The sequence below is a fragment of the Tamandua tetradactyla genome, chromosome 1 (assembly GCF_023851605.1).
Source record: "Tamandua tetradactyla isolate mTamTet1 chromosome 1, mTamTet1.pri, whole genome shotgun sequence".
NCBI lineage: Eukaryota > Metazoa > Chordata > Mammalia > Pilosa > Myrmecophagidae > Tamandua > Tamandua tetradactyla.
Window position 1 is genome coordinate 60,506,473 of NC_135327.1, and position 13,434 is coordinate 60,519,906.

At 43.9% G+C, this 13,434-nt stretch overlaps 1 protein-coding gene across 2 annotated transcripts; it reads left to right on the top strand.

Moving 5' to 3' along the window:
* The first annotated feature begins 76 nt into the window (after positions 1 to 76).
* GID8 (GID complex subunit 8 homolog) lies at positions 77 to 6,938 on the top strand. Of its 2 annotated transcripts, none has more exons than XM_077117447.1 (5): positions 77 to 202; positions 2,938 to 3,067; positions 4,215 to 4,411; positions 4,720 to 4,917; positions 6,219 to 6,938. In XM_077117447.1, the coding sequence occupies exons 2-5, from the start codon at positions 2,950 to 2,952 to the stop codon at positions 6,390 to 6,392; spliced, it is 687 nt and encodes a 228-aa protein (XP_076973562.1). In that variant the 5' UTR covers positions 77 to 202; positions 2,938 to 2,949; the 3' UTR covers positions 6,393 to 6,938. The 2 variants fall into 2 exon arrangements, with proteins under 2 accessions (XP_076973562.1, XP_076973564.1); XM_077117449.1 differs by lacking the exon at positions 77 to 202 and adding an exon at positions 316 to 892.
* The last annotated feature ends 6,496 nt before the right edge of the window (positions 6,939 to 13,434 follow it).

Sequence of the window (13,434 nt, forward strand, 5' to 3'; positions counted from 1 at the left end):
ACCGCCGGTGGTCTACCCTCTTGCTCACGCCCCCACCCCCGCCTCCGCCGCGGCCTCCGCCTACCTCTCCTGAGGCGCCGCTGCCGCTGCCGCCGCCCCCGCCCCCGCGACGCCGCCCCTTCCTCGGCTCGGGCCCAGGCCCCCTGGAGCGGCCGCGGAGCCGCCGCCGAGACCGTGCAGCGCGGGAGGCGGGATCCGCACGGTAAGATGGCCGCGCGGGCCCGGGCAGCTTGATCCCGGGCCGGGAGACGGGCCGGACGGCGGCCTCGCGCCCGGGTGCCTGGGGTGCGTCCCGCGGACCCCGGGACGCCTGGACCGAGCTCACCCCGCGTGGGTCTGGGAGCCGGGCCCACGCAGGGGTCTGGATTTTGGTGCGCGCTCTCGGGAGTGGAGGGCAGTCGTCTTCTGGGTCTGCACGTCAGCTGGCCGTTTCTTCTCGGCCAGAATGTGCTCCAATCTCGACTGTGCTTCGGAGCCGTAATTTAGGCTTTATTCTTAAAGGGAGAACATTTTCGAACGAAGGCTCTATCCTGCGGTCTAACCATTCGCCTTACGAAAATAATAATTAATGGTTGTCCAGAACATATTGAATCTGTCTCCCCGAAGAGAAAGGTTTATACAACAAAACTGTTTTAAAGCAGACACGGCGTAAAATGCCGCCTGGACAGCAAATGTTTGTTGTCCTCGGTGTTTAAGGAATTTATTTTACTGGTTAAGAATTTGTGTTTATTTGTGTTGATTATTTAACTGCTGGAGGTTGAGCTTGCTGAGTTTTTCCCGCGGAAAACAGAACAGGGCAGTTCTTCAGAGTCGTCGTTTTTAAAAAATCGCACTTACCACCTGTGTGTGATACTAGTGTGACTGCCCGTTGCCAAGTGAAAACTGAGAAAAGGTGCCTTTTTTAAATATTGGGCTTCTAATATTGGTTCTAACTCTACCTTTAATTCTATCTGCGAATAAAAATGAGCTCTTACTGAGTTATACAGTTGACCTGGAGGTACGGGGGATGTTTTGTGGTGTCACCGTATTCTCTCGGTTTTACTTCTCACTTGCTGCTCCTTCACATTGTTTTCTTTTGCTGGTGTCTGCTCTGCTTGGAGACACACATTCGCCAAGTCCCCGGGGGGCTTTTGTCTTGTTTCCTCTATCTACTCTTTCTCCTGTGTGATCTTTACAAACTCTAACCTTTATTTCTCTGAGAATGTTTCCCTAATTAATGTTTCCAGCGCTGAGCTCAGGACCTGTGATCCAGGTACCTGCTTTACTTCACCTACATGCCTAATGGTCACCTCAGACTTGTTCCTCTCCTAGTCCTTCCTCCTCATTTGTGGCCCTACCTTCCAGGGTCTCAAACTGGAAACCTCCAAGTCCTTCTCCATTCTTCCCTTTGTCGTATCTCTCCACTCTCAGTCCATCAGCAAGTCCCATTGCCTCAGGGTCCAAAGAATCTTGACTCTAGTCATATCTTTCCTTCTCTTCTGCCAGCATTCTAGTCTAGACAACTATCCTCTCTTGCTTGGATGTCTCCCTTCTGGTCTTCCTGCCCAGTTCTAGGCACCCTATTATGTTCAGTCCGTCGTTGACCAGGAAACCAGAACCGTCTTCTAACTTTTTTGTTTGCTGAAACAATTTGCTATGTGTAATGTCTATAATGTATGTATAAATCACATCTCTGTGGCCTCTGCCATCCCAGTCATCCTCCCACAGGTAACCACCCTTCTGAGATTTATATTGCTTGCTCATACTTAAAAAAAAAGTTTTGCCACATATATATTTGTTCCTAAAGGACATATTAGTTAGTCTTTTTGATTGTTACAAAACTATCATGCCATACTTAGACCTCTGTAACTGACTTTTTTCATTTAGCATGGTTTCTGCAAGTGATGTGTGATTGTTAGTTCATTGTTTTAACTACTCTGTTCAGTTCTGTTGTGTGGATACACAAACTGTAGTTCCTTCTCAGCAATCCTGAAGTCCAAAAGCTCTGAAACCAGAAGTTTTTGGTTTTCTTTTTAACCCATTTGGTGGTAAAACATGACCTGGTTAATAGGCTTTATTCTACCTTCTTTGAATACTTGTACACGTCACTGAAGAAATAATGTTTGATTATAGGGTGCTGCCCCAAATTCTTATGTAATACGCATATGGTAAATTGTGCCATATAAGCTTCCTACCATCTGGAAAAGGCTGATTTCTGAAACAAATCTGTCCCAAGGGTTTAAGACATGGTATTGTATTCTCCCTGTCAGTTCCTTTGTCCAGACTACTGTGGGTGGTTTCCATATTTTGCCTTTTTGAACATTGCTTATGTGAAGAGGCTTGTATCTGTCCCTACTGCAGGTTTGTGAGTTTTTCTAGGGTATAAATGTGGTATAGGTAGAACTACCATGTTATAAGGAATCCACATGTTCATTTTTACCTAAAAATGCCAAGTTGTTTTACACAGTACCAAATAACAGAGATTGAGAGAACTCCAGGCCTTTTCTAATACTTGGTATTGTCCGATTTTTTTGTTGATCTAGTGGGTATACAATTGTTCTCCCTTCATTTTAGAACCTAAGTCATAACATGTAATAATTTAGTTTATAACTCTCTAGTGGCTCCATTTGTACTTAGAGAGACTCTAACCTCCTCTCTCAGACTATGAGGTCTTACTTGATCTGACCTCAGCTGATCTCTCAACTTCCTAGGTCCAAGATCTCTTGGCTCTTCCCACATTCATCCCACCTCCTCAACCCCCTGACCTTCCTCCTGCTGCACAGACACACTTCTGGGTCTTGGGCCCTTTGCATGAGCTGTTTTCCAAAGTTAGAGTATCTTTCCATTCTCTCCCTTTTACTTCTTATGACACGACTCTTGTTATTATTTTCTGAAATAATCACGATTGTTATAGAATTTGTAACTAGTTCTTTAAGATAATATGTTTTTTTCCTGTAGAAATACATCAGAATGAGTTATACAGAAAAACCCGATGAAATCACAAAAGATGAATGGATGGAAAAACTCAATAACTTACATATTCAGCGAGCAGACATGAATCGTCTCATCATGAACTATCTTGTTACAGGTAAGGGTTTATACTAAGGATGTTATTCCTTGAACATAATTTTCCCTCTTCTATACTCTGGTATAGCTTTACCACTGAAGTTCAGTGGTGAGGTTGTGTACAAAAGATATTATAAAAACATAGCAATAACTTCATTTGCACTTTATTGTGTTAAAGATATCCTCTTCAGGACATCAAGTAAGTTTTCTTGGTATCTGAGACCTAAAGAAAAACTTGTTGCTTGACAATTTTTCAGTTATATAATCAAGATCATTAAAAATATTCCGAAGTACATTTAAGTCCCAAATAATTTATCTCTTATGACCAGTCTGGTAAATTATGCTAACCTTTTTTTAGAAGATGTATCCAACTCAAAAAGAGGAAAGGTAGGAGGGCAAAAGTGTATGGAAGGAAACAAAAGTGATCTGTCATCCTAACACTCAGCCCTCACTGGTATTTGGGAGAAAAAAGGGTAATAATATATGTGCTAAGAAAATCCGTGTTTTCAAAAGACATAAAATGAAAAGTAAGTCTCTCTCCTCTTAGTCCTCAGATGGTCTCTGTGAATTAGTACTATTAAAAAAAACTTTTTTTTGTAAGATGATCAGAAAATGTAGACTCATAGCTGTACATGTGTGGAGAGAGGGAGGGAGAGAAAGAGAGAGAAACAGAAGGGGAGAAAGAGAGGGAGGATTGAGTGGAGAGGTGTACACACACTGGCTTGGGTGCTGAGAAGCTTTGTAGAATCACACAGAGGTGGCGGTCACCAGTTTACTGCAGGTAAAATTGGCTTTGGAGGTACAACATGCTTTCTGCTGGCTTATCCAGTTTGTCTAGAATCATTCAGAACCACACCCTCAGTCTTGGGCACCTGTCCCTGTAATTTTAGCCTTCGAGGAGTCACACTAACAACACCGAGCTTTATGCATTCATTCTAAGCCTCTTTGGCTAATATGTTAGGATATTTTTTTGGATGGGGTAGAAAGGAATTAACATGCTTTTTTCATTTGCTGTATTTCAAGATCATAAGTAGTAAATTACAAAGATAATAATATCAAACTCCTAAGAAAGTGCTGTTCATATTGGAGGTCATTAATTGGAGAGTACAAAGTCTTTGTGTTAATTTCTTGCTAACTTTCCCAGCACTTAAGATGTTTTTCCTGTTTAGAGGGCTTTAAAGAAGCAGCTGAGAAGTTTCGAATGGAATCTGGAATTGAACCTAGTGTGGATCTAGAAACACTTGATGAACGAATCAAAATCCGAGAGATGATATTGAAAGGTCAGATTCAGGAGGCTATTGCATTGATTAATAGCCTCCATCCAGAGCTCTTAGATACAAACCGGTACCTTTACTTTCATTTGCAGGTGAGTTACAGTAGTGATTAGTCTGGTTTGTGGATACTTGATGAGTTAAGGCTATTTGTAATAATTTAGAAATAACTAGGCCAATTTGTATTCATAAGGTATTTAAAAAATTTATATGGGGAAAGGATTCAAGTTAGGGTTTTTTAAAATGTATTTCAGAAGCTGTTTTAAAAATGCAAATTTAATAATTCCGAGATGATAGAAAATTCCTTTTAGATATACTTTTGACTAGAAACAAGTATGCACTGCTCGTTGTTGCTTGCCAGAGTATGTGTTGTTTAAGCTGGTCTGTTTTTGCCAATGAATAGCAGCAACACTTGATTGAACTGATCCGGCAGCGTGAGACCGAGGCTGCCCTGGAGTTCGCACAGACGCAGTTGGCAGAACAAGGTGAAGAAAGCAGGGAGTGCCTGACAGAAATGGAGCGTACACTAGCTTTGCTGGCCTTTGATAACCCTGAGGAGTCACCTTTTGGAGACCTCCTTAACATGATGCAGAGGCAGAAGGTAAAGACAGGTGAAAGAAGTCTTCCTTTTCACCCTCAACCGAAGTTCAGAATGGAATTTTCAAAACAAAAAAAAAATGTGTACAGAATTTGTATGGTAGAATGAGACAGAAGGTTTCTTGGTATATGACACTGTGGTATGGTAGGGTCACTTCCTTCCTAATTTTTAATCTTTTGGCTTGTTAAATCAGAGACAGGAGGGAGCTATACTATAAAATGTCCGTTTATACCTGTAGATCAGATGTAGATGCCAGAATTATTGTATTTATTCTACAGTATTATTTGTTTCCTTGGCTGCTCAAGCAAATATGATGCAAACAGGTGACTTAAACTATGGAAATTAGTGGCTCATGGTTTGAGGCCAGGGAAAAGTCCAAATGCAGGCATCATCAAGGCAGTGCTTTCTCCCTTAAGACTACGGCGTCCTGGGGCTGGCTACTGATGACTCTTGGTCCTTGACTTCTCTGTCATGTGGTGATGTACATGGCAGCTTTACTTGGCTGCTCTCTTCTCTTTCAGGTTCCAGTGACCTTCAGCTTCTTGCTTCCTCTGGCTTTTTCTCTCACTCTGTCTGAATTTCATTCTTCTTTTAAAGGACTCCATTAATAGGAGTAAGACCCATCCTGAATGAGGTGGGCCACATCTTAACTGAAGTGATCTCATGAAAAGACCCTGTTTACAATAGGTTCACACCCACAGGAATGGATTAAATTTAAAAACATGTTTTTCTGGGGTAATTTTTCTCATTTATCTTAAACTTCTTCCTATTTGGAGTCTCTCAAAAACAAGTGTTTCTAAGTTTTTTTACTTTAAACTCTCATATTTTCTTCTGAAAAACTTCCTCTCATTACTATTATTCCAGCCAGATGTGACAACTCGTCATTTCCCCAGACACACCTCCTGCTTTCCCCATCACCCCAACTTTCAGAAAGCTGGACTTGCTCCTCTTCATGGGTACAGTCCTTTCTTGTCACCTTGTCAGAAGTACTGCCTGTTCTAGAAGGGCCACTTCAGGTCCTTCCTTGGGGCTCGTTAGGGCTGACTTTTCCTCACTGGACTATGCATGCTCTTTCCTCTCTCAGATCTCTCAGCACTTTGTCTAAGTCATGCTAGCACCATCAAGGGCAGGTATGGCTTTTCCCCACTGGGGTGGAGGCTCGTTCTGCTCACAGAACCCCACAGTGCTACACAGTTTTATACTTGATGTTTGTTTAAGTAAATAAGCTTCTCCTGTAAAAATGGTTTTTAGGTCTAAAATGTATGTTATTAATAAGCTTTTTATTGGATGTATTTGTTTTCCAGGTGTGGAGTGAAGTTAACCAAGCTGTCTTAGATTATGAAAATCGTGAGTCAACACCCAAGCTGGCAAAATTACTGAAACTACTACTTTGGGCTCAGAACGAGCTGGACCAGAAGAAAGTAAAATACCCCAAAATGACAGACCTCAGCAAGGGTGTGATTGAGGAGCCCAAGTAGAGCCTATACAGACGGCCCGAGCGCTGTCTAGGGCTCATTGCCATGCCTCGCTGCACCTGAGACATGTGACTGCAGCAGAGAACTCGCTCTTTTCCCCTGTTCCCTTTTTTTTTTTTTGAACTGGCATCTTTTTATCTTTTTGAAAGGGAAAAATGGCCCTTTTAAGTGCTGGGAAACTTGCAACAAAAGACACTGTTTCTCTGGAGGTCTGATATAGGCATTGCACCATGGACCATTTTGAAGAACTGGATACGTTGAATTTGAATATTCCGGTCATCTTGGTATTCTTGGCTACTGAAGGATTTGGTTTGCCATTTGAGTGCTGTAGATTAGGGGATATCAGTTAAGTGTAATATCTCCTGCTTGAAATCTCTGAAAAGCACTGAGCATTCGTTTGCTTTTTGTTAGGTAGTAGGCAGACAGTACTGTCCTCCATTTTCCTAGATCTTGTCAGGCTTTCATCTAAAAGTTCTTCCTTACCTGCTTGCTTGTTCATTTTTTGTTTTTTTTTTCATAGGAAAGAATATATAAATTTGTAAATCCTCATTCAAAGACTTCTTTGGTGTGATGCTATTTAGTTTGACTTTTTTTGCCCTCTGATTCTGGGTATTCTGGCTTTTGGGGATGTGTGTGTGTGAGCAGCAGGGTGTGGTACTTTGCATTTTTCCACACGTTTATTTGGTGCTGTTTGTGATGAGGGTCTTGTTTACAGTAGGTCACTGAACTGTCTTTTCCAGGCAGATTTTTTTTGCATGGGCAGGCACTGGGACTTGAACCCGGGTCTCCAACATGGCAGGCAAGGACTCTGCCTGCTGAGCTACCGTGGCCCACCCTCCAGGCAGTTTTATTGAAAATAAAGGTTTCTCTTTGATTTCAAGAATGACCAAAATGGCCTTTAAAAAAGTTTTAATCATCTAAAACAAACCTTTTGTTTTCAGGGGATTTCTTACTCCCCTCTGGTGAAAGGCCACAAAGACCACTTCACCCCGTCTGTGTGCTGAGAATGGTCGGCTTAGCACTGCATGCTTTGGCTGAGGGCTGTGAGGTGCTTGGTAGCCTCTTCCAAAGCATCGTGTGTTCAGTTGTGGTCCATCTGCCTTTCAGTATCTCAGAGTTATCTTTTGTTGCATGGTCTATACTTTGTAGATGTCATGATTTGTTCACTCATAGATTTTTCCCCTGTCGATGGAGGGCCGTGTATAAATGGGTCAGCATATGGTGCTTCTGCACACAGGTCAAAGCAGCCGGCAGTCCATGCATGCACCTGCAACAGGGGTTTACACGCAAGGTTGAATTGCTACAGTATACAGTGGGTGTGAATGACCATGCTGGCCTGTGCTTAGAGTCACCTCTGTGCATCACCATAAAGCTGCCGAGCCCTCATGTGCATTTACTGCGCCCTCCTGTGAACAGGCTTCTCTTGCCACCAGTGTGGTGGGCTTGGGCTCCCCAAGGCGCTGTGACTCATTTTCCCCTGACCCATTCCTTATGCTGGGACAAGGTGTTCTGGCCCTGGAGGCTTGATGGAGAGAAAAGCTTTCAGCAGCTGCATCTTGGGGAATGCCTGCCTTAGTCTTTGCATAACAGGAGGTACCTTGACCACCAAGGCTGGGCCAGGCCATGGATTGCCAGCCTTCCAGCATTTAAGCACATTGCATAGACTGCCTCTATCTGGCCTGCTCATCTTAGTGAAGCCCATGCATACCTGAGCCCTGTTCATTACATGTCTGTGGCACTAGCTGTTCTCTGTGCTGAATGATGTGTTTTACTCTTTGACTTGTAGTCTGGTGGTGTATTTTTTCAAGCTCTCTACGGTTTTCAGTGGGTAGGAGTTTGGGGCAGTATTTACTTTTATATATATATATATATAAATAAATATATATCATTTATATAATTTAGTGACAGAAGCAGAGATAAAACCGTGGCAGTCATTATAGAACAATTTTAGCCTCCAGACTGAGCTTTAGTGCCACCCTTTAAATTTTGTGAGGATGGAGTGCGGGCAGAAGGCCTGTTCTTTTACTTTACCATCTGGAACTGACAATTTAAACTCCAGGTGTCTTAGCAGTTATGGACAAATGTAGCCTTTAGAATTATTTCCTGTGAGGTTTGGGGATAGAAATAAGTTAGAGGGAAAGGGGGTTTTAATCTTCAGGTATTTAATAGGTTACATACAACAGAAGCTGAAAGAAAAATAGGAGAGGTAGAGATGAAAGTGTACATTTTTTTAAAAACACCAGATAGTTCAGCATATTCCTCGTCATTTTTAATTAATGTATATAAGATCATTTACATGCATAATTAATATATCAATTTGACATATTAATACTAGAGCCCGTGAGATGTGTAGTAACAGAAAGGTTCGCACACAGGGTCACCCGTGAACTCTCGGGTTGGGACGGGGTTTGTCATGTGCTTGAAATGTTAAGTGATATTTTATTCACCAGTCCAAGCTAATGCTAAAAACCAATGTGAGCTAAATGTTGGTGAAACTAAAAATTCTGATGCTATTCTTGTTTTCCTTGCTTAAGAGAATATAGTTACCTTTTCTATGATCTGTTCATAGACTACAAATTGCCTTTCAATGTAGTGACTTTGTTTACTTTCCCTATTTGCCACCATTTTAGTATTTTTTTCCCTGCAAGAAGCTAAAAGTGAAGTCATTTTGTGATAAAGTTACAGTATAATTTGATTTTTCTGCTTTTGTCTCATATTTGGATCTCACTGTTGTGTTTATTAAAATTGAGCTGTTTTACAGAGGGAGTTTATTTCTTCTTTCTACACTTTCTTGTTGAAAGTGCCTTGAAATAAATAAAATTTGAGAATATTTTGTACTCTATGTTTCTGATATCATGAAGTTGTTTGAGAAGTAACCCCTAATTTGGAAGTGTTCCGAAGCATAGAGATTATTGCAAAGCAAATGAGAATGAATAAGTTTTTATCTTTTTAATTAAGGTCTGGGTTTTAGAAAAGGCAAAAATTATTGAGACTAATATTTGAGACAAAAGAATTTACTGTACAGGCTGGCGGCTAAAGAAGGACATTCCTAAGCACATATGTATACAAAATGCTACTGGCCTCTGAGAAGCAAGAGGAGTGGTCTTGTTGTCCAGTTGTCCTCTCATACCTAACTGAAGGGGACATGATCTGAAAACTTGTAGATATTTTGAGTCCAAGGCACCGTGTCTTTAGTTCCTTCTGCCTGTGTACTATTTGTGTGCAAGAGTGGCGGCCCTGTGGGGGATTTGTCAGCCTGTAGAGTCTTCATGCAGATGGAACATGACCCCTTCCGGTTGTTACTGTCAAGTCTCTGAGCAGAAGGCCAAAGGCCAGGTGCCCTTGCATGGAGCCCGCAGTTCACTTCAATGCTTGAGCCAGAACAGGCTGTTGTGCACAGTTGACAGCACGTGGCGAGGCCGTGGTTCCCATCAGCCTTTGGTGTTGCTGCCCTGCTGTGCCATGTGTCATTTTTGACAATGGCTGTTTGTTTCAGAAATACGTATTTTTTAGATTTATAGGCAATTGTATTGTTAACATGAGGTATTTTAAATCCTGTGTAAATGTAGAACCTGCTGTAGTACTTTTGTGCACATTTATGTCTAATTCTTCTCCATCCCGGGGAGGGGGTCCGTGCCCACACTCCCCATAGCTTTTGAAAAATACAGAATAGGTCACTTTTGCTGTCTACTGCTAATTTTTTTTTTTTTTTAACATGGGCAGGCACCGGGAATCGAACCCAGGTCCTCTGGCATGACAGGCAAGCATTCTTGCCTACTGAGCCACCGTGGCCCGCCCTCTACTGTTAATTTGATAGTAAAAGTTTTCCTGTTTTCTCAGATTGGTCATCTGAAAGCTCTTTTTTTTCCCCATTCTCTAAAGATATTTTAATAAGAGCAAAGAATTAAATGCTTCATTAACACATTTTATGGAAAATTGATACATTGGGATTTAAAGGGGAGAAGGAACCTTTTGTTTCACCTAACTTCAATGCTGTGGTTTTGATCTGTCTCCACTCTGAACATACTCTACTGTAGTTTGGAATTGTACCCTGTCTTTGTGTGCATGTGTGTTTACTTTTGAAATCTATCTTTCTAGAGTGGGGCACTTAATGTTTCATAAATGGAGATTCTTTTTTGTGAAGGAAGTAAGTCAGAACTATTTAAACTGTGCTTTGAATTTTTTTTAGTTGAATTAGAATAAACTAATTTTTTTTACTTTTTCTTATGAAAATTTCAAACTTAGAAAAAAACTGAGGGAATACTAAGACTAGACCCAAGACCCATCCCCAGCCTTAATGGCTGCTAGAGCTGGAGGGAACTGCAGGTTTAGCCGTGGGATTGGTCCCCCTTTGTGGGGGATGTTACTTGCAGAATGCTTTGCAAAGGCTTCTGGCTGCCTCACGGTGAGATGGAGCCTTGACAGCATGCTTGCTGCTGAGAGTTTGGGACTGAGCAGTGGGCATTCTGGGGCACAGACTGGGCTGATTTGCTTTAGTTTAAAGAAGGTGAGCCTTTCCCAACACATCTCCCTTACTCGGCAGGGACACTGTGGTAGCCTTGATTCTGGGGGCCCCTTCCTCTCATATTTGTCTCAGGCTTACAGGAGGCACTTTGGTGGTCCCTGTGATGGCAAGTACAGCTTCTGGCTTTCAGTGACACCCCACCCCCGCATCCACGGAACCAGTGAGGGAGCCCGGGAACTTGAATGTTTGGATCTGAGTCTGGGCGCAACAGTCTGAGGCACCCAGCAGGGCCATGGGTCCCTGCTCATGTGACCTGCCTGGAAGGCCATTGAGGTGGTCTTGCCTTCTTTGCTTGTGATTTTAATATCAAAATAGAATCCCAGGCCGAGGGGCCCTTTGGCTTTACCAGCTGAGGCAGACAATCATGTTAGCCTGTGCTCCACGGTGGCGCATCCTGAGCTGTTCTTCCTTTTCAGGGTGCTGATGAACACCCCTGGGAAATAGGCCAAGGCCACACACTCAGGTGAAGTCAACATGAAAGTGTACTTCCGTACAGAGGCTAGGGGTGTGAGCTGTATGTTTTGTGCTCCTTATAACATCCCTGCCTGCGGAGGGGATGGGAAGGGGAAGCAGGACTCTAACCTCAGTGTGTGTAGACTGTCTCCCTGGAGTGTGGTGGTCCGAAATCTAGCTGGAAGGTTAGGCTGACCATCAGGTGTGGCCTGCAGACTGGGTTACACCCTGCTCTCAAAGAAAGAAGAACAAATGATTTTGTCCATGTCAGTGTTTTGAAGCTGGTGCGTTTTTAAAATGCAAGCCATGGTCCAAGCCCTCCTTTTTGCTGTCGTCACTGAGTGTCAAGTGCCATTCTCATTACACAGTTTTGGTGTGAGGCCAGAAACGCCACTGTGAGGATGCAGTTGTTTTCGGCCATCCCAAGTGTGCTGTCTGAGCTCAGGCAGGCATGCGTTGAGATGGGCTGTGTGAGTCTAGGGCCAGAGAAGCCCTTGAGGTGTCTGGAGTCCCATCACAGGCTCTGCTCGTGCACACCAGGGTTCTCTTGCTACAGGTCCCTGTGTCTCAAGCAACAATTTTCCCAACTGGATTTTTAAAGTGAAGAAGATGGGAAGTTCACAGGCTGGAGCTGGAGGTCTGGCCCAGTGTCACTGAGGAGTAGGGGGGAGGTGGGTGGTCATCTGGAGGCGGTGAGACCTGTGGCCAGCACTACCTGGGGCAAGGGATGGAGAACGGCTCCCTGCTTGGCCACGGGTTTGTGACTGGCAAGGACTTGATCTCTTGGTGCTGCTGTTTCTTAGTGTAAAGTGGAAAGGTCCAGTAGCTTGTTAGATACTTATACGATTCAAATAATTCAAGAGCAAAGTATTGCAGAATTTTGAAGAATTCCATATACAGAATCTTATATTTCACTAAACCTATTCAATGTAGTCTCAAAGTTTGTTTTCCTGGCTTTCTAGTGGACTTTTACCCAGTCCTCAGTCCTTTGTACTCTTCCAGGCTATGTTAGCCTGAAGTGGCTGCTCCAACCCCACCAGTCAGTTCTTGCAAACTGTGCAATGCTGTGGTCTCACTTCTTAGAGTTACTTGGCAGTCACAGTGGAGAATGATGTGGCTTGTCAGTCCCATTCACATGGATATTCATCTTCAGAACTGCCCGTGTTGGTTGGAAAGGACCCAGGATGAAAATGGGGGTGCAGGGGGGAAGCCTTGGCCCAGGTTTTGAGTTGTCTTATGGAGAGTTGCAGCAGCCCAGGTCTCTTGATACCCCCTCTTCTTGGAGGGCCCTGGAATGGAGGCTAAGGCACAAGGGCCACACTGTAAGCAGGAAGACCTGAATGAGCTTTAAAAATATCTTAATAGCTTGTCTCTGCAGCAGTGCTTCAGATAAAGGATCTCCCATTAGCCAGGCCGAATCCAAACGAGAAGGTGAAAACAAGCACCAGGAGCAAAGAGTTGTGGATGTCTGACTGTGACAGAGACTGGCCCGAGGCCAGTCCTACTCCTGAATCCCCAGGTGTTAAACCATCTAATTCTTTCCCCACATACTGGGCCACTACTGACCCCTCAGGGCATGACCCCTCACCTGGCAGCTATTGCTGCCATCCAAGCCTCCCTCCTGCCTGCTGCTGGCTCTGACCTCATAGGAACAGTGTACAAATAGCCACTTCCTGCTGTTCCTCAAACCCCTCTCCCTCTCAGGATCCACTAAGCCTACTAGCTTCTCCTCAAGGCTCTCCTCCACACTCTGCAGGTCTAAACTCCTCTCAGCCCTGCTGCTTCTACCCTGGTCCCTGGTCAGAGGCTCTTTGCCTCTGGCAGCCTGGATTACTGCAGCAGCCGCATTCTTGCCTCTGCCCTGGCCACCTTAAGTTGTCCCCCAACAATCGGGGGGGCTTGTGAGACTAGTGACCCTGACCTGGGCTCTGGAGTTAGCAGCATCTGCCCTGGCCCCACTGCTTTGCTCTCGCCTCTTGCCCTCCCTTGACGCTGGCCCCCCTCTATCCTTGACGTCACCTCCAGGCCTTTGGACTTGAAGCTGTTTGTCTGGAGGAGAGGATACGC